This window comes from Chaetura pelagica, unplaced genomic scaffold (assembly GCF_000747805.2).
Source record: "Chaetura pelagica isolate M959 unplaced genomic scaffold, ChaPel_1.0 scaffold275, whole genome shotgun sequence".
NCBI lineage: Eukaryota > Metazoa > Chordata > Aves > Apodiformes > Apodidae > Chaetura > Chaetura pelagica.
Genome location: NW_009953486.1, coordinates 2,677,294 through 2,705,222, shown reverse-complemented (window position 1 = coordinate 2,705,222; position 27,929 = coordinate 2,677,294). Strand labels below are relative to the sequence as shown.

Sequence of the window (27,929 nt, the reverse complement as noted above, 5' to 3'; positions counted from 1 at the left end):
AGCAGGAAAACATGTAATTCCAAATTGTCTCCTGGCATAAACATTTTGGATCATTTTTATATTACAACTTCAAGGGGAAAAAAACTGGGTTTCAGGCTTTTTTGTGCTCTTGTCATGTGAAAAATGACAGGGCTTTTATTTTTACAATGAACATTACTTTTGCTTCTTTTTACTGCTTTAGCAGTAGGAACTTCTATGAAAAAAAAGTACTGGGTTTTTAGTATGCTGTTATTACACATGCATCTGTGGGTTAAAGGCTCACTAGGTACCTATTGATACAATAGACCATAACAGTTCCTTTGGAGTCATGTCAAACTGTTTCATCAACCCTGTCAGTGATCCACAGATAATAGGACATTATGAGATGCTTGAACCATATCTTTCAATCCCAGTTGTGGTTATCTGAAGCAGCATGGGGGTACATGGTCTTTGGACAGTGTTCCAGACTCTGAGATGACCACCAAAGTGACACTTAGCTGGGAACAGTGTGAAAGAAAGTGATAAACAGTATCTACCCTGGTTGAACGTTTCAGTTTAAAATGGCAACATAGGTGGAGAAAGAACTCCCAGAAATTACTGCTGTGCTTTCCATTTTTACTTCTCAAAGGGTTTTTATGAAGGAAGAGTTTGCCTGGAGCATTTAGTGGTCAGTGTTCTGGCATTGTTTCTACCAAAATGGCTCTTGTAGATATATGTATGTAGGATGTTTGCATTCTTCTCTTGGTGTTGGTGGTGCTGGGATCTTCATCCATCTATTAAAATACACATACATACATACATACATATATATATATATATATGGGCAGCTACTTACTCTGATACACTTTGAGCAAAACATCCCACTGAATGATGATGGAAGAAGGAACTAGATAGGTTAGAGCATTTAAACCCAAAATCTTTCTTCCTTTAACAAATGCCTCAAATTTTCTCACTGTGTGATCACTGAAGCCAGTACAGCCTCTGCTGCCACTCAAGCACAGCACAAGTGACTTCAAGTGGAATTTATCTGTTTACCTGCTAAACCTCTTGAATGAATGAAAGCTGGGCAAGTGTAATGCTGGAGTTGACAACAATATGGTGCTGCTGATCCCTACAAGCTATTTAAAGTGCTCTCACAATTTAGCTTCTTTAATAGGAAAAAAACCTTATTTCTTCCAAAGACCCAGTATTTTATTCCACCAACTCTGGTAAGAAGCTAATATCATGAAGGTCAGTAAAGTTACGACCCTCCCAGTACTCAGGCCTGATTTTTCCGTTATAAAATTTAAAAGAAGAAGTCCCTTTTATACCTCTTAGGCCTTAAGATTTGTGGGCATTAATGGATGTCTGGCTGTCAGGCAAATATATAGCTTTAAAGACAACTAGAAATTCTAGGCACTAAGAGAGAGGCTACTTTGAAGAAATTGCTTGTGTCATGATTTTTTATTCATCCCTCAGAGAAGATTATTTTGTTTGAAGACAAAAGTACAAATTGTGTATTTGTAGAAAGAAATTACCATTAACATTCTTCTAGGGAAAAATAATAAAAAACCCTCCTTTTTCTTGGGAAAAATAAACTTGAGTAGAAAATAAAACTAAATATGTGTATATATCTGTTTATGCACAAAACGAAGAAGGTTTTTCCATACTTAAGTTAGCAAAGGTTGCCTGTGGCTGTTGGTAGAGCTAATGTATCTGGTTTTAGGTCTCTGCTGCCCAGAGCTGGCCGCAGTTGCTGTTATCAGACCCTTTTCTTACTCGCTGGAAGCTTTGCTGGATTTCGACCATTTGAGATGTTTGATGTTTGTCTCTGGCATAATACTTTTGAAAAGTTTCAGCTGAAACAGTTCTTTCATCTCAAGCAATTAGAGTTGGACTAAAATGCATTTTCTCATTTTGATAGTTGCTTATTTTCAATGTTACAGGCTGTGCCAGAGCCCTTTGAAGTTGATGGAAATCTGTCCATTAACTTCAATAGACTCTCGTTTGTCCCTAATCAATAGTAATTTGATTAAAATAGCTCTAAATGTTTAGGATCCCAGTGGACATTGCAGTTGTTCTTTAGGTTGCAATAGCCCTCAGCTTTTCTGTGCACAGTTAATTCTGTTTGCCAGGGCAAGGGAAGGTATAAGGAGCATGTGAAGCTCAGTTGTTGCTGCTCTGGCTAAATCCTGGTGGAGAGGTTTGAGCTAAGGTAAACGTGCACTGTGCAACGTGGATTTGAGTGCCTGAATCCTTCCCCAGCCTCCTTCTGCAAGCAAAGGGTTTTTCCTGGTACAGAACAAGGAGGAGGCTGTATTATCTTTGTTTTCCCTCTTTTCTTCCTGCTCCCAGCCAACAGGTGCACAGGGCTGGTAACAATGCTGGAAAGTGCCCTTCTTTCAGCTGGTTCAAGAAATACACCAACCTGGGGAAAAAACATACTGTTTCCTTCTATGAGTTTTCTTATTGCTCTGGAACATTCTTTGTGTTTAGACCATAATCCTTTACAAATTCCAGTGCCTTTCCTTGCCTCTACCCATGTTGAAAGAGCTTCTCTTTTGGAAGATGACCTTTGTCTCCTATAGCAGAAAGCACACCTGGGGTGTTTCATCCACCCTCCCCTCCAAATCTGGATCACCAGCACTGTGGTCCTGTTGCCTCTGGCTTCATCTGGCCACATCCTTCATATCTGTATAGTCTTTCTGCTACCTGCCCAAGTGTAGCCAGTGAAACTTTCCTATACAGACTTCCCAAGGCTTTTGGGGAATTCGGATCAGGTGTTCAAAGATGCTCTTGATCTCATCTGTTGTTTATTCACCGCCACCTTGAAGATTGGAGCTGAAATGCTGGCATTTCTTTGATAGCTCAGGGCATCATTTTCTCCTTGCATGTTACCTCAATATATGCTCACAACCTCTCAGTACTGCTTACCCTGTACTGATGCACCAAATTCTTTTCTCAACTCCTGTGTCTTTTAAACTCAATATAGAAGTGAAAGAGAGGAGAACCAGCAATGAAGCTCTGCATCGCAATTGAAGTTCACTCTGACACAGATGCACAGAGTCTTCCAAATCAAAGAGAATTGATGAGCCTTGCACAGGTGGGTGCCTGGGCTCAATCAAAACCTAAATAATCCTGAAATTAAGATCAGAGGCTGTTGCTGCATGTATAGCCACTGCCCAGTTCTGCATCCCATGCTGAGGCAGGGAGTTGGGTGCCATGGAAGCCCCAACATGCAGAGCAGTGGGAGCCAGGCATGGTGAGGCAGCCTGGCAGCAGGAGCACTGCTCCTCACTGGGGAAGGCAATGTCTGGAATCCTGAGGACTCAGGAATCAACGAGCCACGGAAATGACAAGTGTGGCATGTCATGGTGCACCCCCTGCCAGGTGAGTCAGGGCACAGTGTGGTCAGCCACACATACCCCCTCTTAATTAGGGGAAAAATCCTGTTCCCCAGTAGTGACCAAAAGGGGTGAGCTAAGGGGGCTGTCATTCTCTGAATAATGAGATGGGCATGAGTACAAATGCCTGGGAACAGAGCCATGAATGAATAAGATGCCCTTCCAATGCAACTCTTTCTTTGTTAGCCTTATTTTAAAAAATACAGACAAATAAGCTGCACCTACTATGCACAACACAGCATTTTAAAAGTTCACATGCTTTTCAGGCATACCCCGCTAAGCACGAACCATGATTCATTTGGAATTTGCTAATTAATACTGGCATGGCATTGTCCCCTGCTGTTGCCCAACTTCTTGTGTGAGATACCTTTTTCCTTTTAAACAAAAGAGAATTTTTATCTTGGAACAGTGAGGTGCCTTTTAGCCATGAAGTCTGCCAGGACAGAACAGGAGGGGGTGAAATGTGGGGGATTTTCCCTTTGGTTTCACTCAGAACCTTTATCATCTGTAGCACAACCCAACTCTTCAGTAGGATGATGACCAGAAGTAATACTGCAAGGAATGTTAGCTCTTCTCTCATCTCCATCTATAAGTACTAAAAGCTGGTGAAGAGTAAATCGTCATTAAAATTCGGGATTTTGTAGCAGGCAAAATTATTTTGCCTTTTTCTCTCTATAAACTAATGGAAGTGGAATCTTTCAAAAAGTAAACCAACTCCTCTTAATAAAGCTCTGCATATAGATATTTAGCAGCTAAGCACTAAATCCATGGAGTAGGGCAGAAGTGCAGAAGTAGTGGATTAATATATGAAAGCATGCTTTTTTCCCTTCAAAGCCTCCTTAAGTGTTGACTGATGGAATAAACCCTGAAAACTTTCTCTGTGCTAATTGTCATGTTCCTTGGCTTGCATCCCATTTGCTGTCTGTCATCCTCTGCAGTTTAAGAAGTTCCATATAAGAGCTTTCTTCTTCTGTTTACAGGCATGCCGTGTAGTGTATTCAAAACCAGGGATAGTTCAGAGGGTCAGGAAATCTTCCTCCTGCTTCTTATTAAAAAGAAAAAAGAGGAAAAAAAAAAAGCCCTGAAGATTTAGAATTGGAAGGAACATCATTCCCCCGCATACATCCAGTTTCTCAAAGGCACAAGAGCCAACTTTGAGCTTTCCTAGAAATAAACATGAAGTGATATCCCAATCTAATCACCACAGAAATACTGGGTCAGCTTGTCAGCCAGTGGAAATTGGTGTAAAGCCACTGAATAAAAGAAGCCATGCTGATTTACACTAGCTTGCAGAGCAAGGCATGGCTTTTAAAGCAGCCACATGATTTGGAATGTGACAGACTGTTTTCTTTTAATTTCCTCTGATTAAAAAAATGTTGCTGTATGAAATAATAATAATCTGTTCCTTCTTGCTGTCACCTTTTGAGTATGTATGGGATTGATAGAGGAAGATAACCTGTAATTCTATCCCAATTAAATGTTGAAAGTCAGCAGTTCACAATTCTTTCACTGGTGGATTATTTTCAACCCTCCCAGTTCCCACAGGACCTATTCCCTGTGTCATTAACAACTTCTTTAAATTGGAAGTATTATGAAGGCAATTTCCTGCCACCAGTGACTTTCACATCACTTTCTCAGGGCCCTGCAGCCTGAGAACAACGACTATGACTAAATCTTATCAGGAATGGAAGATCAGATGGAGTGACCTGAATTACAAAAAAACCCAAAATGCTCAAAAAAAATTTCTGTAAGATTGTTTACTGCCTGCTGATGTTTTTTTTAAGATTGTGGAAAACCACCGTGTTTCAGGTCCACTCCTGCTGTCACCAGTCTCCAAAAAGGCTTAAAGAAGACCCAGATTCTGGATGGGATGGATCTGTAAGAGCAAGATGGCATATTTCTGACTTACAACTGAACTATAAAATCCAACACAACCGTGGATGAAGAGCACAAGAAAACACAAACATTTTAAGAGCTCGGGTTTCATTTGTTCTTCAAAAGAGGAAACTAGAGCAGGGTTTCCCAGCTCTGTTCCTGGAGGGCTGCTCACGGGAGTGAGGACGACGCCAGGTTCTGAGTGGGGAGGTTGTCTGTGATGCAGCACCATTGCTTTTTGTTTGTGTTACGTAAAAATCCCTCTCAGGGCTCTTATTGTGGCTACAAATGACCTGTGGCTGCACTGTGGGAGGCCAGAGGTTTTCTTCATATTCATGGTAAGATAAGCTCTAGAAATCATTTGACTTATGTTTCAGGTGCTTTGGCAGAAACACATTTGTACTGATGATCTGGCCCCGATTTGCTGTTCTTGAACAGCTTGAAATGTGTCATTGATGCTGTCAAATGCACAGAGGAAATAACATTTCTTTCCAGTCACTTTTACTTACTGTAATAGTGCGTGATAGTTGAACATGTGCTGAGAGTAAAAGTGGCAGCACGAGTGTGGTTTGGGGTTGATAGTACCCCTTTAAATAAAGCCCAACATGCAGATTTCTGCATTTCCTACCTCATTTGGCTGTTCCCAGAGATTGCTGCTGGTCCTTATTCTCAGGATTGCCAGAGATATCTCTATTACACAGCTTGGAAGACAAGCAGAAGGTCGGACGGGTTCTCTCTGCTTGCAGTCTCTCTCTATTTTACTCCTCCGGCTGCGATTGATAGACCCAGCGGTGTGGAACAAACATTGCTCCCGTAATTAACTGCTGCCTGTTAGATCTGCAGGTAACACACAGCTCTGGGGTTGTAGGGGGAGTTGGTGGCATACCAGAAGTGCATCTAACACAAATAGATAGGTGAGGTACAGACACATACCTCCTCATATGGGTTGCCTTGTTGGAAGTGTTAAAAGGGGTACTGAGGGTCTCCAATTAGGAAATGGAGTTAGACCCTGCCAGGTGCATTTATAATATTTTGCTAATGTGTTCTCTCAGACACCACAAATAGTGCATTTTATTGTGCTTGCTTTATTGATTGGACGAAATATTTGATTTGACAGCAGTTTCAGAAAAGCCTTCAAGTTGTCCAAGATGTGGTAGAATTATTAACTACCCTGAGCTGACATATGATAATTTAGCGTTTAATGTTTGCTCTGACACACTGAGGAGCCATCATGCCAAGTTACCAGCTGATGCCCAGAAGTTTATGAGTACATAAATAATAGCTGAAATAGTTTTCTGGAGCCATGTTTATATTTAAACATTCAGCCTTTGATTTGTTGTATGTTATAGTTAAACTTTCTTTGGCAGGGTGGTGGGGGCTGGAACCCTACTGTCCTACCCACTACAGTTGGAATAAATTAATAGGATTTTGCAGCTGTATTTGTACAACTTCATCTTGAAATAATTTTAATTTCTGTGCCTAGGCTTAGAATTTTTTCAAGCGTGTTACACAGTTGGCTGTACATAATTGTCTTAGAGCCATAAGCACTGACAATCTGCTTACCCAAACTATTCTGCTCTAAACTTGTCATTTAACTGACGGTGAAGGAGTTGCATGGAATTCACCAGATCAGAAGTTAAATTATCAATTAATAATACTGCAAAAAACATTTAAACAAGAAATTCAACATGTGTGCCAGAATCTACAATTAAAAAGGCAGCAAGCACATGAATCTCAGATCACACTTGACACCATCATCCTTACTAACCAAGTCAGCCAAGCTACAGATTTGCACAGAGTATCTGAGTGAGTGGTTTGCATCTTGCACCTATTGTGGCAGTGCTTGGAAAAGCCAATGGTATCAGTAGAACTACATGCATTGTCCTTGTTCGGGTTTGTGGAGAGTGGGAGACTTGTGGTTGTGTCTATGCTTGTGATTTTTGAGGACTCTTACTGGCTTTGTGGGGTTAAATTCAAAAATAGAATGTGCTATAAACAGAATTAAGATGCAAAAAGGTCCAAAACATGTCAGAAATTACTGTGGTTTTGGGTTTTTTGCTTGGTTGTTGTGGTTTTTTTTTTAAATATATGGTGCCATGTCCTGCTGCAGGCCTGTCTGTCTCTTGGGTTAAAAGTTTGTGAGCAGGAAGCACATCAATAAGTCATGTGAGTAAGTCTAACATGAATTCAAGTCAAAGTAAGCAGAGGTCTTAGATCTAACCTGCACAGAAGTACAGTAATGAAAGAGAAAAAACTTGCCAAAAAATCAGGCTTGTGAATTCATTCCAAATGAACAGAGTCCACCTAGGTTTGAAATTTCCTAGAAGGTGATCTCCACTCCCTAAAACATGGAGCAGATTTGCAGAAACAATGGGTATTTGAGTCTTGGGACACCCACCCACCCAGAGGGAAAGGTACCTTTGAAAGGTGGGTGCAGGAGCTGCAGCTGCTGAGGCGACCCTCCACAAAGCCACTGAACTGCAGGAAGGTGTGAGGGAAAAGCTCCCTTCCTGAGGACAGAAGTGGTGTTCTCCAGTGAATACTTATTCCCTGTGTCCAAGCTCACTGTCCTACCAAGAGGAATGCTACTTGTGTTAAACTGCTGCATGATGCTGTGTGTGGATCGTTCTTCTCTTCTTCTCATTCTTCACTCACCATTCAGGCTCAGGCCAGATCCCTGGGGCAGGCAGGCTGGCCAGCAGGCTCAGCAGAGTCCCAGGCTCCACAGCAGGAGGGTGACCCACGCAGGAACATCTTAGCAGGCCTCAGTCCCACCTGCTGAATTCACCGCCTTTTTATACCTCTGCAACCCACCTGTCCAGCCACTGTCACTGTCCAGAGCCAGTTGGCCCCCAGGAGTCCCAAGTTAGGGTGGTAACTAGCAGGAGCAATGCATAACTTGTTGCCCATCCTTCCTGCCTTGTGCCACATCTGTTGTTTTGCTTTCGTTTGTCCTTGAGCAGCCAGCCTGTTTTTGGTCTGTTAGGTGGGTGTAAGCAGAAGGCCTTCACTGACGTAAAAGGCATTTTGTTTAGACTTATGTGGGGAACTGATTTATACTACCTGAGGGCTTTGATCATTAGTTACAGTAATCAGGTTATTCCTGCCTAGATCAGTTATATTCTTGGTTATATTCTGGACTAAATGTTCAGGTTTTCTGCTCAATTTTGCCCATAAATGTGTTGGATTCTCTCTCTGGCAGACTGGCTTTGTGGCAAATATGGTGTAAGTCTTCAGCATAGACACACCTCAAAAGTAAATTTGGACAAAATCCCACTGCCATGATTTATTTTTCTTAACTTAGTCTTCATTTCAGGCATACCCAAAGCAGACAGTAATAGGGTCAGCTGCAAAAAGGAGCTGCAGGATGAAGCCCTAGGTAAGGATAAAGTGTGTAACCCTTCATAAATAGATTATGAAGGATGATCTCTTGCCTGTCACAACTCTGCCAGCACAGGAATAAGAACAGTGTGTTTTGAACTCTCAAAGGTATTTTCTTTGACCTTTTGTCATGGAGCATCCTCTACAGCTGAGGAGGGCTTGTGTGCCTGGTTCAGATCCCAGTTACTTAATATCAGCCACTTGCATCTTGCACAGTGTGAACCAGCCTTAGTTCTTCAGGGCCAAAATCTCACCTGATAGCAGCACATGCAACTCTAGTGGGATGCCTTCAGTCACTAGACTGAAGAATCTGCTCTCTTGTAAGAGAGATAAGAGAAAGAGTAGTAAGGACGAGTTTTGTTGCTTCTGCTGTCAATGTTCTGGCACTGATAAGGCATTGGTCACGTGGTGGTATTCTGCTGATCCATAATAATCTCCTCTTCCCATCCGCTCTCCTCCCTCTCATCTTGCTACAGTCTGAAGCATTCCCACAGTGGAGTACTTAAAAACTGAACCAGCTGCAAAAGGCCTGAAGAAAAGTGCATGTTGCTGTACAATTACTGCCGTATCACTTACTGTTAGATATGGATGATCCATTAGCACTGGCCAGTTCCTGATACAGGCACATTAGCTTCTTGACCTTCATAATAGCAAGTAATGAAAATTGCTTAATTATTTAATCATGAAGACCACACAACAACTTGCAGTTTACTGAGCTTTTGCTGGTAAAGACAGAGAACTGGCAGGACTGGCATCATCTTACCTGCTCCCAAGTCACCACTAAGAAGCTTTGGCCCAGCTGGAGATGACCCCCCCCGCCCCCCAAGTCCTGCAGACCTCAGTCTTGTTATGTCCAGACAACTCGTGCTGAAGCATAAATTCTTTGCTGTTTCAGCAGGTAGGAAAGCAAAGTTAAAATACAGCAGATCCTGAGCATGGTTGCGCTGTGGCGCACTGAGTATTCTGTGCTTTTAGCGTCTCAGCTGATCGTGTATGAGATTTGGTTCCCTAGGTAAAGGGATTGTTATTTTGCTTTTATTCCAAGCAGAATAATGGTAGTTTTGAATTGGACTGTGAGTCTGACAAGTTCAGTTTCATTCCCTATCTATGCATGGGATCGCATATGGTTATTGGCCAGAGTTGCAGGCAGAAGTTATTCTTTCCCACTGCATGACTGTCGCCTTACTGAGTCTGATTTATATTCTCCTGGTCTCCATCTGCTCAATGTTACATCTTTGTCCAGGTAGAGCAGAAAAAAATCTGGTAAATAATTCCAGAAAACCTGAAAGGGAGAGAGGAAATGAAGAATATCAAAGCTACCAGTGGGCATAGCGAAAGCTCCAGAGAAAAATATCCACATGGATGTAATTGGCCTGAAGGGAGCTGCTGTGCTGGAGGACAGCCCTTGGACAGAGGGAGCCATGTGAAAGCCAAAGGACCTGTGAAATGCTGGAAGCTTCTAGCAACTGAACATTTGGTGAAGAGCCTCAGCCAAGCATTCAGAGGGTCAGTGCAGAGGAAGCAAACTTCTAGTAAGAAGCCAGCGAGCTGGCCTGGGAATGGGTTCCTCTGCAGGCAGCAAAGCACGAGCCAGTTGTGCCTAACAGGGTCTTCTCTTTTGGATTCAAATGTTTTACAGCTTCATTTATTTCCCTAGTCCTGGCTGCATCATCAGTTGCATCAATAACTTAAGTGACAGCTTTAATCTCTCTGGTTTACTAGTTTTACTGTTTCATCATCAAAATAAGTACATTAGCAATCACTTCACACAGATTTCAACTGAAGCAGAGGAAGATTGAACCTGACATGAGAGACATCCAGCTATTGGGACAAAGGAGGGGTTTTTACAATTTGACTTTGGATTTGAATTTTAAAGAAATGGAAGAAACTTATGCTTTTGCATAGTAGTAATGCTAGGAGATAATTGCAGTTTGTAACTGCAGGATGAATTGCACTCATTACAGTAAATCTCAACCATGTGAAAATCAGGCAGCTAGTCTAAGTGTAGTCCTTGGTTCTCTCTATATAGGATATGGAAAAAGAAACCCACTTCTTCCAGGAAATTTAATGTGTACTTACGTGTTCAAGACAGGAGGATGGATTTCAGTCTGGAAAGGCTTGCTTGTCTTCCATTCATCTGGTTTAGGCCAGATCAGATTTTTTAGAAAGTTATGTATAAGATTAAACCAGTCCCAGTTGAGGCTAGAATTACAAAGGTGCATTTCCATCCTTAGTTTCACTGCCAATGGAGATCTTTTCCTACTTAACCTTGTTAGCAAATACTGCTGCCGTGGGAAACTTAGTTCAACTGATAGGTAATTTGTCTAGTAGTGGATAAAGACTTTCAGGCTGCTGTTAGGCCCAGTGTTGTAGTTATTGGAAATATTCCTTTTATTCAAACGTGATAGCTGCCCTTACCATGTTAAAGCACCCTCTTTGCAAGGTGTGAAATAGGTAGTTTTCTCTGAAAACAGATGAAGTCTTCTAGAGAATCTTCTGTTTTATCCTTTCTGGCAAGTAGCTTGGGATCATTGGCAAGCATGATAAAGGGGGACAGGAGTCAATAAGTATCACCTTAACCTGGTTGGGCCTCCAAATCTGCCTTAAGTTTTCTTTGTCCATTTGACTTTGCATCTATTTATTGAAACCATATGTGATTCTTTAAGCAGCACACAGCAACTTGTTTGGAAATACAGGGCTAGAGATTTGTCTCTTTACTGGCTTCTAAAACAACTGTGAAATAAGAGTTAAGAACTTTTATACAAATGAGTCTTAAACATATTGCAGATTCAGTTAAAAATAAATAAGTCAGTCCTTAGCAAGGATTTCAATAAGCAGTAAGAGCAGCTGAATTAAAATATTTCCACTAAAATTAATGAGCCAATCCTGGAATGCTTAGACTGAGTCTTAAGTGTGCTCATTTAAAGACTTTGAATATGTTTGCCTGTCTGAATTTCTATGGAGCATTTTGAATGCATGACAGATTATAGTCTTCAATTATTTTAATTTGGTTTTCTTAATGGGCAAAATAGCTAAGAGCTTAATAATAAAAGATGCTTACTGCTTATCATTTACATTATTTTATGTGTTCATTAATAATTATAATGGCTTTATAAAACAAAAAAAAAATCAAGTCTAAGTCTTCCCAGATCACATTAGTGCATATGTTGGGTTGTATTCCATGGGAGATCTGGGGAACTAAGTATTTTCTGAAGGGCATTCTTAGCTCCATATGCTATAGAGCAAGTTCAATGGAAATGTATTTTCTAGCTTGCTCTGTGGATAGAAAATGCAACAGAGTCCAAATGGCCTGCTCTGCTTTCTCTTGGTGCATTCCCAGCCACTTACCTACACCATCATACGGTGATGGGCAGAATCCAGGAACTGTATGGCTGAATGAAATCCTATAAATATAGTTTGTTGGGTACAGGAATACTGTTGTTACAGCACTGTCTTCTATAGTCTCAGATGTCCTTGTTTGTTCAGCCTTTCCTTACACACTTGGTTTCTGAGGATTCAAGGCATTTCCTTTACTACTTTCTAAACAATCTCCATTGGGCCACTTTTTTTCTGGCCCATTTTTTTTCTGTTATGCTCCAAAAACTGGGTAATTTATGGGCTCACAGGTACCTTCCAACCTGCTGACCATACAGCTTTCCATAGCTGACATGGCCTCTGCTCCTGGCACAGGAGAGTTGTGGGGATCTGTGGTGCTTCTTGTCATCTGCTAGGATGAGAGGGCTTGTAAATCCAAAACCCTGCAGCGAGAAATGGAAGTGATAAGAGCACAAGAAGGATATGGATCAACAGAAGCAAAATAGTGATAAAATATGGTACCTCAAAGGAGCTCGTAAGTTGAAATTTTGCTTACCAGTAAAACTTGTGGGAACAGTCTAGTTACAGAGTAAATCCTGATGGAGATGCAGGAACCCTGAGATTGTATGTGTAAAAGCAGAAACAGGATGCTGTCCTGTGGCACAAGCAGGCTGCTTCTCAAGCCCATCTAAATGGGACATTGCTACAAAGGGGAATGCCAGCTCTGAAGGACGTAGCTCTTTATTCTTTGAGAGGTTACAGTGTTCATTTTCACACATTTTAGTTATTATATCAGAACCTCTAGTGGAAAATCCTAGATTAAATTGCACCAATTTCTCCTGTTCCTGGGATTACTCTATAGAAAGAAGAGCTGAGCCAGACTCTTTGCGTTCTGGTTCTGAGTTGCAAACCTTTACTGCAGCCCTTGTGCTCCCTCTTGGATGGTGCCTCAATGCTTGGAACTCTGTCCCAGCCCCCGCTTGCCCACTGGGCTGTGCCTGCAGCAGAGCTCTGGCAACACCAATTTGGTGCCCAGCTCTGCTGCAGGTTCCATCAGGTGGCTGGTCCCACAGTTCCCAGATGGTCCATTTGTATCTGTCAGTGTTGGTGAGCACACTCAGCATCCCAGGGTTCCTGCATGGAAAATTTCACCTGTGTTCATGAGATAGAATACGATCAGGGGATCACATTTTCCACCATGAATTACCTTTCTGTCTGAGGCATTTTCTCTCTCAAATGTAACAATCCAACCTAAGCTGCATTCCAGAATATTTTTTAGAGAGTAAAAGCTACTTTACTAGCAAATTCCTCTTATGACAGGCATCAGCCATCATCACTCATCTTTCTCAAGTCATGATGCTCAGTGTTGTACCGTGCCTGGTGCTAGAGAAGCTCAAAGCTCCAAGGGTTCTCCGAGTAAAAATATGTATAAATGCAGCTAAGTAAAACTATCCTTCTACCATCTGTTCCCTAACCCAGAACCCTACATAACTCTTGACTGCATTATAAAAGGAAAAATAAATGAAAAAATATTCCTGAGTCTGTTCTTCAGTCAGAAGATTATCATATGGATATGTTACCCTCTTCTTACTTCCCTGGCAGAAATGAATGACAAAGCAACTGTCTCCTGAGCAAGTAAAGTCCCCCAACCAGTAATTATTTCCCCTGATCTAGTGAGCATCTTGGGAATAGAGATTTTTATTATTGTTATTATTATTATTATGGTAAACTGCTCCAGGAATGGTTTCAAGAAAAGAAGTAAACCTTACATTATATTCAGATAATGTTCTTAACTTCTCAACAAGATTTACTAAATTGCACCCTGGGAATTATGCAAATGAAACCTTTGGTCAAATGTTACAAGATTACTGTAAAAACATATATATATTTCTTCTAAAACCTCATTAAGGGTTCTAAAATTACATGTTCCAATAGAAAAAGCATGTGCCTTTGTGCAATGAATATCTCCCTAGTAGTAATACACACTATGCTCCATTGTCAATGGTCTTTGCAACTTTCTGTGACAATTACAACTACTTATGTGATTTTTCTGAACACTTCACATCCCTGTGTTCTTTCTTGAAATGGAATTAAGTACAGGTAGCACGAAAACCATTGTAGTGTGATGCCAATTAACAACAAATAATGAGTCATTGTTGAATATTTGCAACGTATTTCCCCTTATCTTTGTTTTGCTCAGTGCAGTATAATTATCTCATGGATTTTTCATAGTATAATTGGGTAAGTCTTGTGGGTCTTATGATATATTTCATCTCTAGATCTGCAACAATTTACATACAGACAGCTTAGACCCTATTAATGCTAATAAAAGTGCTGCAAGGACATCCTATAGCATACACTTTATTAAACTGTACATTGCTTTCTTAGAGAGCTTCTGTTTATCTGCATTTCCTGAAAATAAAATATAATGCCTTTAGCGCTGAATATTTAAATCCAGCCTCTTTTTCCCTGTTTCTGGCTCTCTCTATGCATTTCTAATGCTTGTATCGCAGTGGGATCTGGGTACTATATGCAACAGGAAATAGAGCAGAAAAATGTTCATAAAGAACTAACAAACTCTCCCCTTCCGTAATTCAGGTTAAAATTAAACCAGTCTGGAGACTGGTTTGCTCTTTGGTGCTTGTGCTCAAGGTACAGCCATAGTTGACCTGTGCTGGGGTGGGGACACCCGCATGGCTCCCGTGCTTCAGTGAGCAATTGGGCAGCAGAAGTGCAGATACTTTGGGGTTGTTTTTTTCCTTCAACTTTTGTTAAAGAAATGCTTTGTTAAGGGTAAAGGACTGGTTTTATCCTGACATGTTACAGGTTGTTTGGAGCTGTGCAGGCACATGCTGATAGAGACAGATTCACAGCTGTGTGTCTCAAGTTAACCATTTTTTTCCCTTTTAATTTCTAAGACAGAGCAGCACACCGACTCAAAGCAGGAGGTCCAGTGGTGGCTTCCTATGTTTTCATTTACCTTGAGGCTGACTGCAAACATGTAGGTAGTGGGTTAGAGCTTGAACTCCCTGACTTGAGCTATACATTTGCACAGACATTCACAAAAATGCAGTGTTCAGCTCTGTCTGCCTGGCAGGGGGAAAGCTGACTTTCTAAAAATGGGGGCTGTGGGCTTCCGTTATTGAGCTGGTGAGTCGATTGCCATCATTAAATCACAGTTGTGCAAGGAAAGCTTGATTTTAATATACTCTTTTTCACCCATGGATTTGCTAATGAAAATTGGATTTATACCCATCTAGTTGAGTCCCTATTACAAATACCCAATGGGCCCACAAAAACCTGTAGAAAGGGCTGTGTGCAGCATGAGGGCGCTTCCACAGTGTCCCCAGTACCTCTTTTAAGTGATTATACCAGTGCAAGTCCAATCAGTTTTCTTTGGTACTAATAGCCTAAACAAGCAGTGAATCCTGTAGAGACAAGACAGATGAAACTGTCTCTGTTCCCTGACCTTCAGCTCCAGAAGTGTAGGTGCAGCACGAATCAATCCTGGCAGTGTCCAGTAATAGCTGACATTATTAGCTGTTAACAGGAGCAGACTATTTGGTGGAGGCAGCACAAAGAAAACAGTGTACAAACTTTTTAATGATCTGGACAAAGGCATCAAAGGAGATTTTTCAGACTCAGGAGGGCTGATATTATTCTGCACCAACACATTCAGCATCTTGTCAGCCTCCTGCATCCTGGAGAGAGACAAATAGGGGTAGGTTACGTGCAGGAGGAGTGCGAGAGTAGCCCACAACCCAATCCCAATTTCTTTACCTCCTGTTCCATTGTGAAACCACCTCCACTCTCCAAGTAGGGGCTGTCTGGGGGAACACGGGAGCCACCTGCATCCCACTGAGCCCACTCAGGCTCCTCTGAGTGTGCAGCTGCCCTAGCAGAGGTGCTAACATGCACTCAGCTACAAGATTTCTATTATCTTCCCACTACTTTGTTGTATTCATAGATCTGTTAGGGAAAAATTTATGCACATCACTTTTACACTGCCAAGACAGTTTGTGATGGTGTGGGGGGTGGTAATTTATTTGTTCCTTGCACTTTCTTTCAGGAATAGTCATGCTGTTGCAAGAACTTCTTTCAGCATTTGATCAGAAAATTAAATTTGGGTTTAAAGAGATAGTCAGGGTTGCTAGGACAACATATTAACCTCCCCTTTTCATTTTCTCTGCTCTGTATCTAAGGTTCATGTAATTCAATGTGCTGTATTCGGTTTGTGGTGGTGTTCTCAAGGGCTGGGAAGGAAGAGGTTTCAAGAGCAATGTGCCAAATATGCTCTTCCTCAACAAACAGTTGAATGAAATGGTGACATCCCACCAGGCATTCCCAACCTTGCCTCATCAAGCCAGCAGGGTTGGACGAAGAGGGAGCAAACAGCCCCGTTCTTCAAATTTCATGGGAGTATTTGTCTGCACAGTCACAGGGACTGAGAACAGGATGTGGGAGCTCACAGACAGCATTTTCAGAAGTGATTAATGGCTGGGAGACTCCAGGTCTGACTGAACAATTTGGACACTTTAAGGAGCCTAGGGTTTCAGTAACATGTAAACAGCATTTTTCTGTTCATATAGATTCTTCCACATCTTAGGCAAAAAGACAGAATTTCAATGATTCCTAGAGAATCGTCATGAATAAAAGAGGAGAAAAATAGCTGCGAATATGTGGAATACACTTTTCCTGGCTTTTCCCCAAACCTTTGACATACAGCTCCCTTGTCAGAATTGACAGCAGTATTACATTTATGCAGCTTTCAGGCTCAGATCTTTAAAGCTGTTTAAACATCCATATGGCTTTTGTCCAAAACTTATTGATTGCTGTCTTTGTTATTTCACCCAGATTCGTTCCGATAAGGACAAAGAGATCCATATCAGATACAGCATCACTGGAGTGGGAGCCGACCAGCCGCCAATGGAAGTCTTCAACATTGACCCTGTGTCTGGCAGGATGTATGTGACTCGCCCAATGGACAGGGAAGAAAGAGCTTCCTACCACGTAAGCATAAAACATCTGGAGTTTTATCTAGGTTCACAAGCTCAAAGCAAAACTGCACCAGAATTGCTGGGTTTAAGAAGGGACTGTGCAGCTTTGAGAAGAATGGGAGTTTTGTTCAAAATCAGAGCCCAGTTCCTGACTCCCTGTGTCAGCAGAGCCCTGAGGAGCTGGCTGCACGGAGGTCAAGGAACAGTGAGAGTCTGACTCGTGTGTGTGTGTGTGTGTGTGTGTGTGTAGCTGCTGGCTTTGTTTCTTCTTCCTTTAGCGTAACCTGCCCTTGCTAAATCAGCCAAACCAATGCAAAGCAGCATTAAGCTGATGTCCTTTTCGGACACAAAGTCACAGCCATTTGTTTAAAGCAGTGCAGCTTCACACTGCTTATTAAATCCATGCAAATTTATGTGTGGACTTAACCCCCCAAAACCATGAGGAGCCAGTTGCTCCATTAGCACATCTTGGGAAATTACTAATATAAGAATCATTACTGCAGCTAAACATTCAATAATTGGTATAGTCATTTTTCATTTTAAACCACTAGGAGATGTTCAGGCAGTATGATGTGGGTGTGTCTGATAGGTTTTTAAATATGCAGATAGACTAATATTAAATATGAGAAAATTAATTAAGATTAATTACACTCAAAAGTGGTGCCTCGTGCTATCCTAGTTCATAAAATGCTCTACCTGCAGAATACTTAGGGTGTAATTGGCCATTATGTTTTTATATAAATCCTAGCCCCTGTATTGCACAGCTTAATTGCACAGCAGGTAGAGTCCCATAAATTGCTAAAAAAATGTGTTGTGCTTTGCACAATAGTCCTGCAAAATTTCAGACACGTTCTGCATCAACGCTGTAGTTCTCCCCTGGAGTGGTTGTGAAAGGTTGTTTCATGGATTGCTTTGTCTCAGCATTAGCCACATCCATCGGCACCATAATAGCTGTTCCCAGGGATGCTGTAATGCCAGGAAACCACGGGTCACTTCCAGTGACACCATATTCCTGACTGCGCCGTTGGAGGTGCACGTTCTGTCAGCTTTATCAGGTATCCAGTTAACCGTGTTGACACAGCTTCTGGACTGGGGTGGAAGGATAAAGAAAATAGATTACCTCTTTAGTTGGGTGGAAAAAGAGATTTCCCCAGGGTGAAAGAAGATCTGAAGGAAAATTATTTTATCCTCTGTGAACAAGAACAATTATTTTGTTTGTTGTGCCTAGGAAAATACAAAGAGAGGTTGTTTTGAAAAAGGAATGTTTGAGATACAGTGTGTGTCATCTCAGCGGTGTTGATATTGTTTCAGAGTGCCAGGTTATTATAACAGAGTAGTCAATAATACAATACACTGTGATGTCTGTTATCAGACACTTTCAGTCTAAAACATAAGATGGAAAGATTTTGTCCTCCATAATAACAAATCATGTGCCCCTTAATAATGAACTTAACCTGCTAGTTGCAGTGAATTCAGTAAGCTGAATTCTGGCCTTGGCAAAGGTGACTGGTTAAATCTGCCTCAGACACACTGCAGAATTTCCAGCCTTTTCTGTTCCTTACAGAAACCTTGAACTAGTAACATCCACATGTAAATAAGAATATTCACACTCTGAAGGTTACAGGAAGATGTAGTTTATAGAGAGTGAATAACAGGTAAGTATGTTAGGAGACCTTATAGACAGGAATAGTGAGTGATGGAAAATCTTTGTTAGCGAAACAGCAGAATGTGATTGAGAGCATTTTAAGTCACGGCCATAAACAACCTTTAGCTCTTTCAGCTTCAACAGGAATGGATTGGTGATATGTTGAACCATCAAGTGATCATTTAATAACCCTTTAGAAAGCATTTATAAATACATCATGTACAAAGCAATGACCCAGATGTAATTGCAGAAACTCACAGTAGGAACTGGGCTATCCTAGAAACTGGAAAATATTAGGCCACCTTCCAGAAAGGAGATACAATCCAAAGTCTCATCTGTTGCAAGTTTCAGAGAAGTTGATTAATTTATGCCACTTTATATAGCTTAGCTGCTAATTGAAAGGAAAGGTGGACTTGAAGCCAAGCTTACAGGGAGTCCTGGAAAAGCAGCACCTGAGGTGCAGGTGTGGATCTGAACTGTAGAGCTTGGCCATCTTTAAATTGGCTTGACATCTGCTGATGAGTTTTCTTTAGCTTGGACTAATAGTTTAACTCTTAAGCTGGGGTGAAGGATGTCAGTGAAGCTGCAAGGCACCATTCCTGGTCCCTTTTATCAGCAGGACATGGATTTCTTGCCTGATAGGGGCTTTTCTTCTCTGGCTGAAGATGGATACATTTTTACAGCTTCAGGTTTTCTGCAGTCATAAACAGAATGAAGTCTTTTCAGCATCTCTGTCACTGTTGAGTGTTGTCCTTGCTGTTTTCATTCCCAGGTAATCTAAAAACTAATTATAAAAAAAATAATAATAATGCACAAGTGTTTGTGAGGCTACATATGAAGAGTTCTGTTTCATTAACTCCCACATTTTCAACACATATTTTCTTATGCATAATTATCTACATTGCTTCAGGACTACCATTTTTAAAATACTAGTGCTTTAATTCTCCCTGCATTTTGCAAGCCATTTGTCTGATGAAACCTACTTTTTTCCCTAAGGTGGAAGCGATTTTTTCTAATTAGATCAGGACTCCTGCAGCAGAACTTCCCTCGTTTTCAAGATCATTTTTGAATGCTTAGGGAGGATCATTCCAAGCTTGATGTGTGCAGAGATGTAGGTGGCTGTGGGACAGGGTGTCTGCCCAGGTTCGGTGTGTGCCAACATTCCTGCATTAACCTCCTGGCACAGCTGGCAGCGCTGGTGGTCACAGGTTCAGCTGTATTTTGGCCTCATCTGTTTTCTCATCTGCACTACAAACCAGAGCATAAGCTCTCCAGGGACCTTGCAGGCATTCCAGGCACAGAGTCAGCTGCAGATATGAGCAGAGAAAAATGAGAAGGGCTTTGCAGCCACTTACCCAACCCCACGCTGAGTGCGGAGCTGCACGTGCTGCGCTGAGCGGTGCTGTGGGAGCTGCTCCAGCCTCTGCAGCTCCTGTGTCTGGGGACACAGCCCTGGGACACGCGCCCTGCACAAGGACCACCTCATTTCCCCCCTCTTGCTGCCATCTCAGTGTGGCAGCCCCATGTCGTTGTGGCTCCCCTTGCAGTTCTTAATGTTTATTGCATGCCAAATAAGTTTCAGCAGGTAGTGTAATATTTAATATGCATGAGTTCTCTTGACCTTACTCAGCTGCATTCCCAAAGTCCTGCTCGTACCACTGACAGAATTAGGGACTCTGAATGTCTTTTCTGATCCAGACAGCAGTTTCTTATCAAGCTGCAGTTAGGCCTGGCAAATACATGGGTTAGTAAATCGGCAGGTTAGTTGTCCAAGACATTTTTCAAGCTCTGTTTTCAAAAGACATCAACATAAGCATGTCAGTAAGTAGTCATTACTCCTGATACTCAAGTAATGTACATTATGGGGAGACTTTGAAGCAAGTCCTAATCAAGTCCCAGACACGTGTATCCCTTCAGCATCATGCTGATGAAATATTGTCTCAGAAATGGCTGGAGCAGAACAGGTGGGTTATTGTCTGCGAAGGAGTTATTTGAAGTGCAAGGAGGCAGGGAAGCATTCTGGAAATTAAGGGATACAAGAGCTAATCTCCAGTATTTTGAAACAAGTTCTAGTGAGTAATGCCAGCCATTTGTGTCACAGTACTCTAATTTGAACTTTTAATCACAATTAAGAGCACACAAATTAGGCGTGACATTGTATGCTTATTGCCTAAAGGCTCTGTCACTGATTGATAACGTATATTTGTATTAGTGGTATTAGTGCATAAGTAATATTCATATTTAACATAATTCACTGTGTTGACTTTGACTAACTACCTTCAGATACCACCAGCCTCCAGTGTAATCAATAATCATGATACTGAAAGATTTGTATGCCAGCAACTACATTTACACTGGAAACTATCAGTAGAAAAACCTCAGAGACCTGTGGTAGCTGCTGCTGAATATGATAGCAACAATTGTCATACTTCTAAACAATATTTATTAAAAAATATTGAGCCAACTCTTTGGCTAGGGTACAGCAGAGTGATACACCAGCTAGAGATTAGCCAACTATCTATATTAATTTTTCAGAACCCTCTGCAAGGTATTTCACTTGATATTGTTTATTCCTTCTCCTGTCACGTTCTTCTTCTTGGGGACAATGTAAATATTTTAAACCAACTTCATAAATGTTTCTTAACTGTGTCTCCACCTAGCCCCTATCTTCCATTTGAACACTTGTGCATGACCTGTGTCTGGAATGTGTCCCATGGCCCAGGTTGTGCTCACCAGCCTTTTCAGTGTTGGCTTTTCCAGCTTTAAATGACATGTGTCTCTGAGGGAGCCCAGCCATCACCTTTTGTAACTTGCCCAGTGCTGTAAAGCACTCACATGTGTCTGCTTTTTATCCTGTCCATCATTCCGTCCCCAAAACACACAGTTGGTCACAGGTGGGAGCAGATAGCAGCCAGAGCCACTGAGCACCACGTTAGACTGTGCTTCACACGAGTGAGTTCTTTCTTAACATCTGAACAACAACTCTAGAACAAAGCATAGTGTCCAGCTTGAGGGTGCCTCATTAATAGAAAGAGCAGGGCAGGAGGATAAGGGGGAAGATGAATTAAGGATGGGAGATGTAGTATCTGACCTGCCTTGGAGATACACCTAGTTTCCCAGTGGACAGACTGCTCCACTGTAGTCCCTCCTTCCTCTGCTCCCTCCTCTGGGAACAGGCTCTAATGAGGATTGGTCCCTAACGAGGCAGAGTTCCCACTGACTGAGTTTCAATTCAGCCCCCTGGCTCAAGCCCCTCTTCTCCCTTTGCTGTGGTTGGCACTAACCATGGAGGAGCAAAGTGCTGTGGAAGGATACAGAGGTGTTAGCACTGCTAGAAGAATATGAATGGAGAAAATTCATGCAAGCAAGCACAGGAGGAAAAAAGAAGGAAATCTCACTGAAATCAGGCAAGAGGAGCAGGAGACAGTAGTGGGGCAGGCAGAAAGGGCAGAAGTACCAGGTGTGTTAGAGGGCAGATGAAGAGCAGCTACAGGCCTCCATACACCAGCACAATGCAGGGTGGCTGTGTGGGGCCAAGGAGCCTGGGCTGTCCCCTGGGCTGTCCACAAGCAGCTGGAACACCAGTGCCTGCCCCAATTCCCCTGGCCCAGGTACTGTCCTCCCTCCCATAGCTCAGCCTGGGTGCTGGGCTCAGGGCAGGGATGACCTTTGGGCCCATCACTGAGGGTTTGGTGACTTTCCTGCAGTCTTGCTTATTGAATCTTTTTATCCTTGAGTGCAGGCAAACACATTTGTGGGTACATGTGCTTAGTGAGTGCAACAAGCAGATAGACGTACATTGCTGAGAAATCCCTTACTCTTGGAGATCCCAAACAAAAGCTATCAAATGTAATTAAAAATTTGCAGGGGGAGCATCAGATCTGAGAGGGGCGATACCAGCTTTGCTCTCTGCTTTATCTCTGAATGGAACCGTTTCTGCTGCTGGAAATGCAGCAAGAGAGAGAGAGCCCAGTGCTGCCTCAGTTTGAAGATAATAACTTTAATTTTGGCTCCGAATTACTTTTTTTCAAAAGCAGTCTGACCTCTGACTGGTAAAGTTATTGAATTGCTACATCTGACGGGATGAAGGATAGCTCCACAGGTGGGAGTCAAAGCAGTTTGTATGCAGCAAGTAATGCAAACACTAAGAGCATTGCAAGTCATTAAATACAAATGATACATTCTGTGTTGCAAAAAAAGCCTGACTTCTTCAGTCTTTAAAGAAAAAGTGCTGCTTAACTTCCTTTAAAAAATGTTTTTCTCCCAGCTCGTTTCACATGGTAGTTTGTTCTCTTTGCTTGATTAAATGTTAATTCAGCCCATCCTAATAGTGTGGAGTTTCTTTTGTTGAGCTCTGGACTTCTGAACACCGTACATGAAGGAGAAAGTTGCATCAATCACAGCACAGTGAGAGCAAAAGACGGAAACCAGCGCTAATGCAATTAGCACATTTATTTGTCATGCATCAGAGGAGCTGGAGACCTCCTTGGCACAGGAGCTCCGGCTCCCGGCAACATCCCAATGGCCAGTGGAGCTGCTGGGAGGGACTAGAGGCCTCAGTCCTCTGAAGGAACAAGCTGGTGTGTGTCAGCATGCTGGCAGCATTCCTATCATACAAAACGCTCGGGGCAGGACAGTGGGTACATCCCCTGTCCCTCAACCCTGCTCTTCCAGCCAGCCCTTGCACCAAGCTCACGTCCTCTGAAGCCTTTATTCTTCATCCCGCCAGCTTGGCAGGATGTCACACAGCTGTCCAGAGCACTGTCCCTGATTCCCGTGGCCGTGTGGAGGTTCAGCAATGCTCACTGGTGCTGAAATGAAGAGGGGTGACAAAGCAGATCTGCAGTGCTGGCACCCAGGTGATGTCTCTCTGCTGCCCAGCCCTCACCGGGTGCCGTGCAGCCCTTTCTTCACTTGTCTTTTTTTTCCTGCAGCCGACATCGGCAGCTCTGCTCAGCACACACACCAGTTAGGGTAGCCATCTGTTCCCTTTAATGAGGAAACTATCCATTTTTTTTCACCTGATTACTGATTGTTCCAGACTATTGTTGATTGCTTTGTTTTATTAATTACTCATTTTGACATGCTGTATCTGTCCCTTTTGTTCAGAAAACAGATGCTCTTGTTTTCAGGCATTGTTACTGATGGTTATTGCTAATAAGATAAAGCCACAGTTCCACTTTAACTGAGGACTTAACACTGTGGTTCTGGTTATTGTAATGCTTCATCACTGGGTATTTTAGTTAAGCCTGAGAAAAATATTTTGTTCTCAGTGCCATGGGGGCTCTCATCATTTAAGGGAAAGGAATGCTTTTTATATCTTTTGGTGCAACAGGGTCAGTAGTTGTTGCTGTTCCTAGAGACTGTGATTTAACAAGGATAAACAACACTAATGCCATTCTGAAATCTCTTCGCTTATTAATCCCTGGTATGAAAGGCTGCAGGTTCTCATAAGAAACCTCTCAAGTCAAACTCATTTCCTCGCTGTGATTGAAACTCAGTAAAATTTGCTTTTCAGATTTTCAGACAAGGTGCACCACATCTTAGAAATTAAAATACAGTGGTCTGTTAGCAGTGAAGGAGATAGCATCGCTGCACCAGAGCTGAAGTGTTTCCACTGACAACTGCTGGTTTAAAATATTATTTCAGTAGCATGCTATAAGCCTTGAAAAACTGACTGTGTGTAGAGTCTAGATGGAAACCACGTTGTTGCTTTCTGCTGGAATTAGATACCTGCTCAGTTCAATTTTGAGAAAGTATTTATGAGGTGAAGTCAATTCTTACAAAATGTGGTCTCTCCTTCTGCAATAAATCCATTTGCTGATATTATGCTTTCATTGTGCTTATTCCCAGCTCCGAGCTCATGCGGTGGATATGAATGGAAACAAGGTGGAGAATCCTATTGACCTTTACATCTATGTGATTGATATGAATGACAACAGACCGGAGTTTATAAACCAAGTCTATAATGGCTCTGTTGATGAAGGCTCTAAACCAGGTACAGTTGAAAAAAAGTCTTAAAGTTATCACTAGCTTTCAAACATTAATCTGACGTGGTGGCTTTGACTCCTCTTGGAAGAGAGGGAATGTAGGAGAGGTTTGCTGTTGCTGGCTCTTTGTCGAAGACTGATGGGGGTGAAGCTGGTATCTCTCTGCATATAGAGAAGGTGCAGACATGGGTTTGAGGGAACATGGAGCCTCTTGGTCCCCTCCTAGATGTGGAATTTGCAAAAGCAGATTTTAATTTGGTCCAATTGCCTGTATTGCCATTCTCATACACCCATTACACATGTACAGGGCTGTTCTAACTACAGAGTACTGAAAGCAAACCCAGCAGTGGCCTCATCCTGAGCCTGAAATGCAGAATATCTGCCTCCTTTATATTTAAACCAGTCATTTGCAAACTCAATACCTGGCACCCATTCAGACTCAAGTAAAGTCTGTGTCCCAAGGTGTGAAAAATACTGTCTTGGCTGGGGCCTGATGCAAACTTGCTGAAATGGGAATATTCCCACTGAAGTTGCTGGCTCATCCTGTGTCCCCTTACAGAAGGTGAAATGGGGAAAAACCCGAAGTGGAATTTCAGAAAGTTATAGAGGAAAGATTAGTGAGGGTGTGAGCTGTATGTGGATTAATAGTTATGATTTTTATGTGCACTTCTTTATGTGCTTGGAAAAAAAGCAGTTATAAGGGTCATTAGTGTTTTCTTTTCAAATGTGGTGTTGATTTCTTACTGAAATATGTTGTAACAATCTAGTGTCCAATATGGTAACAGGGCTGGTTTAAGCTTATTGCTGAGCATAACTGAGCAGTCTAGTCATTCTTTAAGTAGAAATTGTGAAATCTCTCACCAGCAGTTTTGTAAGTCTCCTGAAATCTGGAAGAGATTTTTCCATGAGAAGTTTTACCCTCAATTGTTTGCCAGGTGAGGGGTTAAGTACCTTGTGACTTTTTTTTTGTGTCAGCAGACATTTGTCATGGTTTCTCTGCTGCCTGAGGTGTCATAGGAATGTCTCTGGTGGCCACTGTTTTTAACAAGGTGATTCACAGTCGTGATTGATTGTCTTTCAGCATTGTGAGGAATGGGCAGCTGCAGTGACACATAGTGGGGACAGAAAGTGGGATTATTTTTGAGGATGGAACAGGTACAGCTCTCTCCTTGATATGCTTTGGATGGTGATGTGCAGCTTAAGTGCTGATCCTGGTGCTGCTTGGCAGAGGGGATGTGCAAAGTCCCTGTGTTGACGGCTCTAATGACATCTTCCTGGAGGATTTTCTGGGTTTTGTTTGAAGGCCGTTTTGGGGTGTCTCACAGTTTGAAAATTGATACAGCATTTCCATAGGAAATCAAACTTATTGCGTCTTATTCTAGGACAGATCAATATTCAGTGTTCCCAAATGTTTTAACTAGCTCTGCTCATTTGTGTGAAAGAAGCAGTAAATTGCATCCTCTTCTTGTCAGAAATCCAGATAAGCCTTTGAGCTATTAAATCAGAGCAGGATAACTTTACCTACAAAATACTTGTGCCTCCGCTTGTACCAGTGATTCTTGGTACTCTGTATCCAGGCTGGAGTGCCTGCCTTTAAGGCAGGCAGGTAGAAAGCAATCTGTTTTTATTCAAAAGCAATTACATTTGTCTTTGATGTATTCGGTATGGGTTTTTTTCCCTCTTCCCTGTTTAATCAGTGTTCTTTTAAAGGTTTATTTTAGTATTGAATTTCTGTTCTTTGCTTTTGTAAAACCTCCAGGGAGTTTGGGTATCTGAGGCCCTCTTTCCAAGTACTTGGCAATAAACATGATGATGTGTCTTTGAGATAGTGATAGAGAGGTCATAGAGTTAGTGTGAATGTTTGCGTGCTCCTCCTTTGCCTCAAAGTTCATATCCCTGTTTTGTGTAGACACAAGTCTAGACAATGTATTTACCTAAGCCTGGGTCTTGCTGAGATTTGGAAACTTTTTTATAGTTCAAGATGCTTCAAACTATTATAATAACTAAGGAGGTACCACACCAGACTTTGCAAGAGAAAAAGTATGTGGGCAGAATTTCTGATCATTTGTGGCAACGGTCAACAAATGAAAGACACTGTTTTGTTAGAGGTAACAGCAAAAAGTGTTTAGTATTGATTCAACAGTAAGTGATATATGTACATGCATCTATAAATATGTATATGTGTGAATACGTGTAAAGTACAGATTTGCTTCAAGCAAACTAAAAAATCTTATTATACGTTGCATGAGTTCAGGATTCATTTTCCACTGTTCATTGCTATTGAACTATGCCTGAGGACTGAAAATGCTTCCCTGGATATCCTGTACAATTGTTATTTCTCACATCTTCCATATGCCCATTTATAATGGTTGTGATTAAAAATGCAGTATTACTCGATTACCACAGTATCTGCTATGTTCTTAATAATTCTGCACACCTCTTGTGAGAAAAGTAGCTAGAGTATTAAGAGTATCCCAAATAAATGCTGACTCTGAGGGTAGCTAGTGTGAGCAGCCAATGACTGTTTGAAGGCGGTAGGAATTTTGCCCAGATAAAAAAGAGACAAAAGAGACATATGGAACTCAAGCTCTACGCGTGGAAATTTTGCAGAGCAAGACCATCAAAAATATGCTGTTGAGCACAGACTGAGCAGGACGCAGTGACCTTGAGCTGCAGGGAAAGCCCTTGTAAGGCTTTAGCAGGATCAATAGAACAAATCCCATTCGAGCTGAAGAGGAAAGGGCTTTTTGGTGCTGTCACTGCCCACCCTGGGGACAGGGCCCGGCGGCAGCAGCCAGTGGGTGCTGTAGTGTGAAGTGCAGCCTGGTCCCCCCTCAGCAACTGGGATGTTGGGGGCTGGGAGAGCACCATGCCCTGGAGGAAAGCTGCAAGTTGTGCCTGACCATGGCAGGGGATGGAGGGTGGCCCAGGTGCAACCTACTGACTCTGCAGTGATTAAGCCAAAAGGAGACAAATTGAACCAAGAAAATGGGACTGCAGGAAGGATGTGTACTGCAACCTGTGGCACAGGGTGATACTGCTGGGCATTTAGCCTGTTACAGAAGGAGCAAGTTTGTTTTAGCCTAAAATACAAATATCCTTCAAAGGAGATTGTCCAAGAGCTGGAAGAACTGGCAGCAATGTGAAGAGACTCATTAGAGACAGTCTAATAGGGTTTAAGTGGAGGGGCTTCCCAGATTGTGGAGCACTCAGGCTGCCTGGGTTTCCAAGGAGCGTGCTCTCTGCAGCGTGCAGGTCACCTTGAAGCAACTCTTGACATGAATAGAAAAGAAATCATCAAGTATTATTAATTATAATAGGTTGTTGTTGCTGGTTAAGATTATAATAACTTAATTGAAAGAGT

The 27,929-nt window shown here is 42.1% G+C and overlaps 1 protein-coding gene across 1 annotated transcript in view; it reads left to right on the top strand.

Moving 5' to 3' along the window:
• The window catches only part of CDH4 (cadherin 4, type 1, R-cadherin (retinal)), a 429,513-nt gene that overhangs the window by 314,621 nt on the left and 86,963 nt on the right, over positions 1-27,929 (top strand). Inside the window, exons 5-6 of the mRNA XM_009998741.1 lie at positions 16,788-16,943; positions 24,429-24,573. Coding sequence (XP_009997043.1) covers positions 16,788-16,943; positions 24,429-24,573 — 301 coding nt within the window. The remainder of the gene's footprint in view (positions 1-16,787; positions 16,944-24,428; positions 24,574-27,929) is intronic.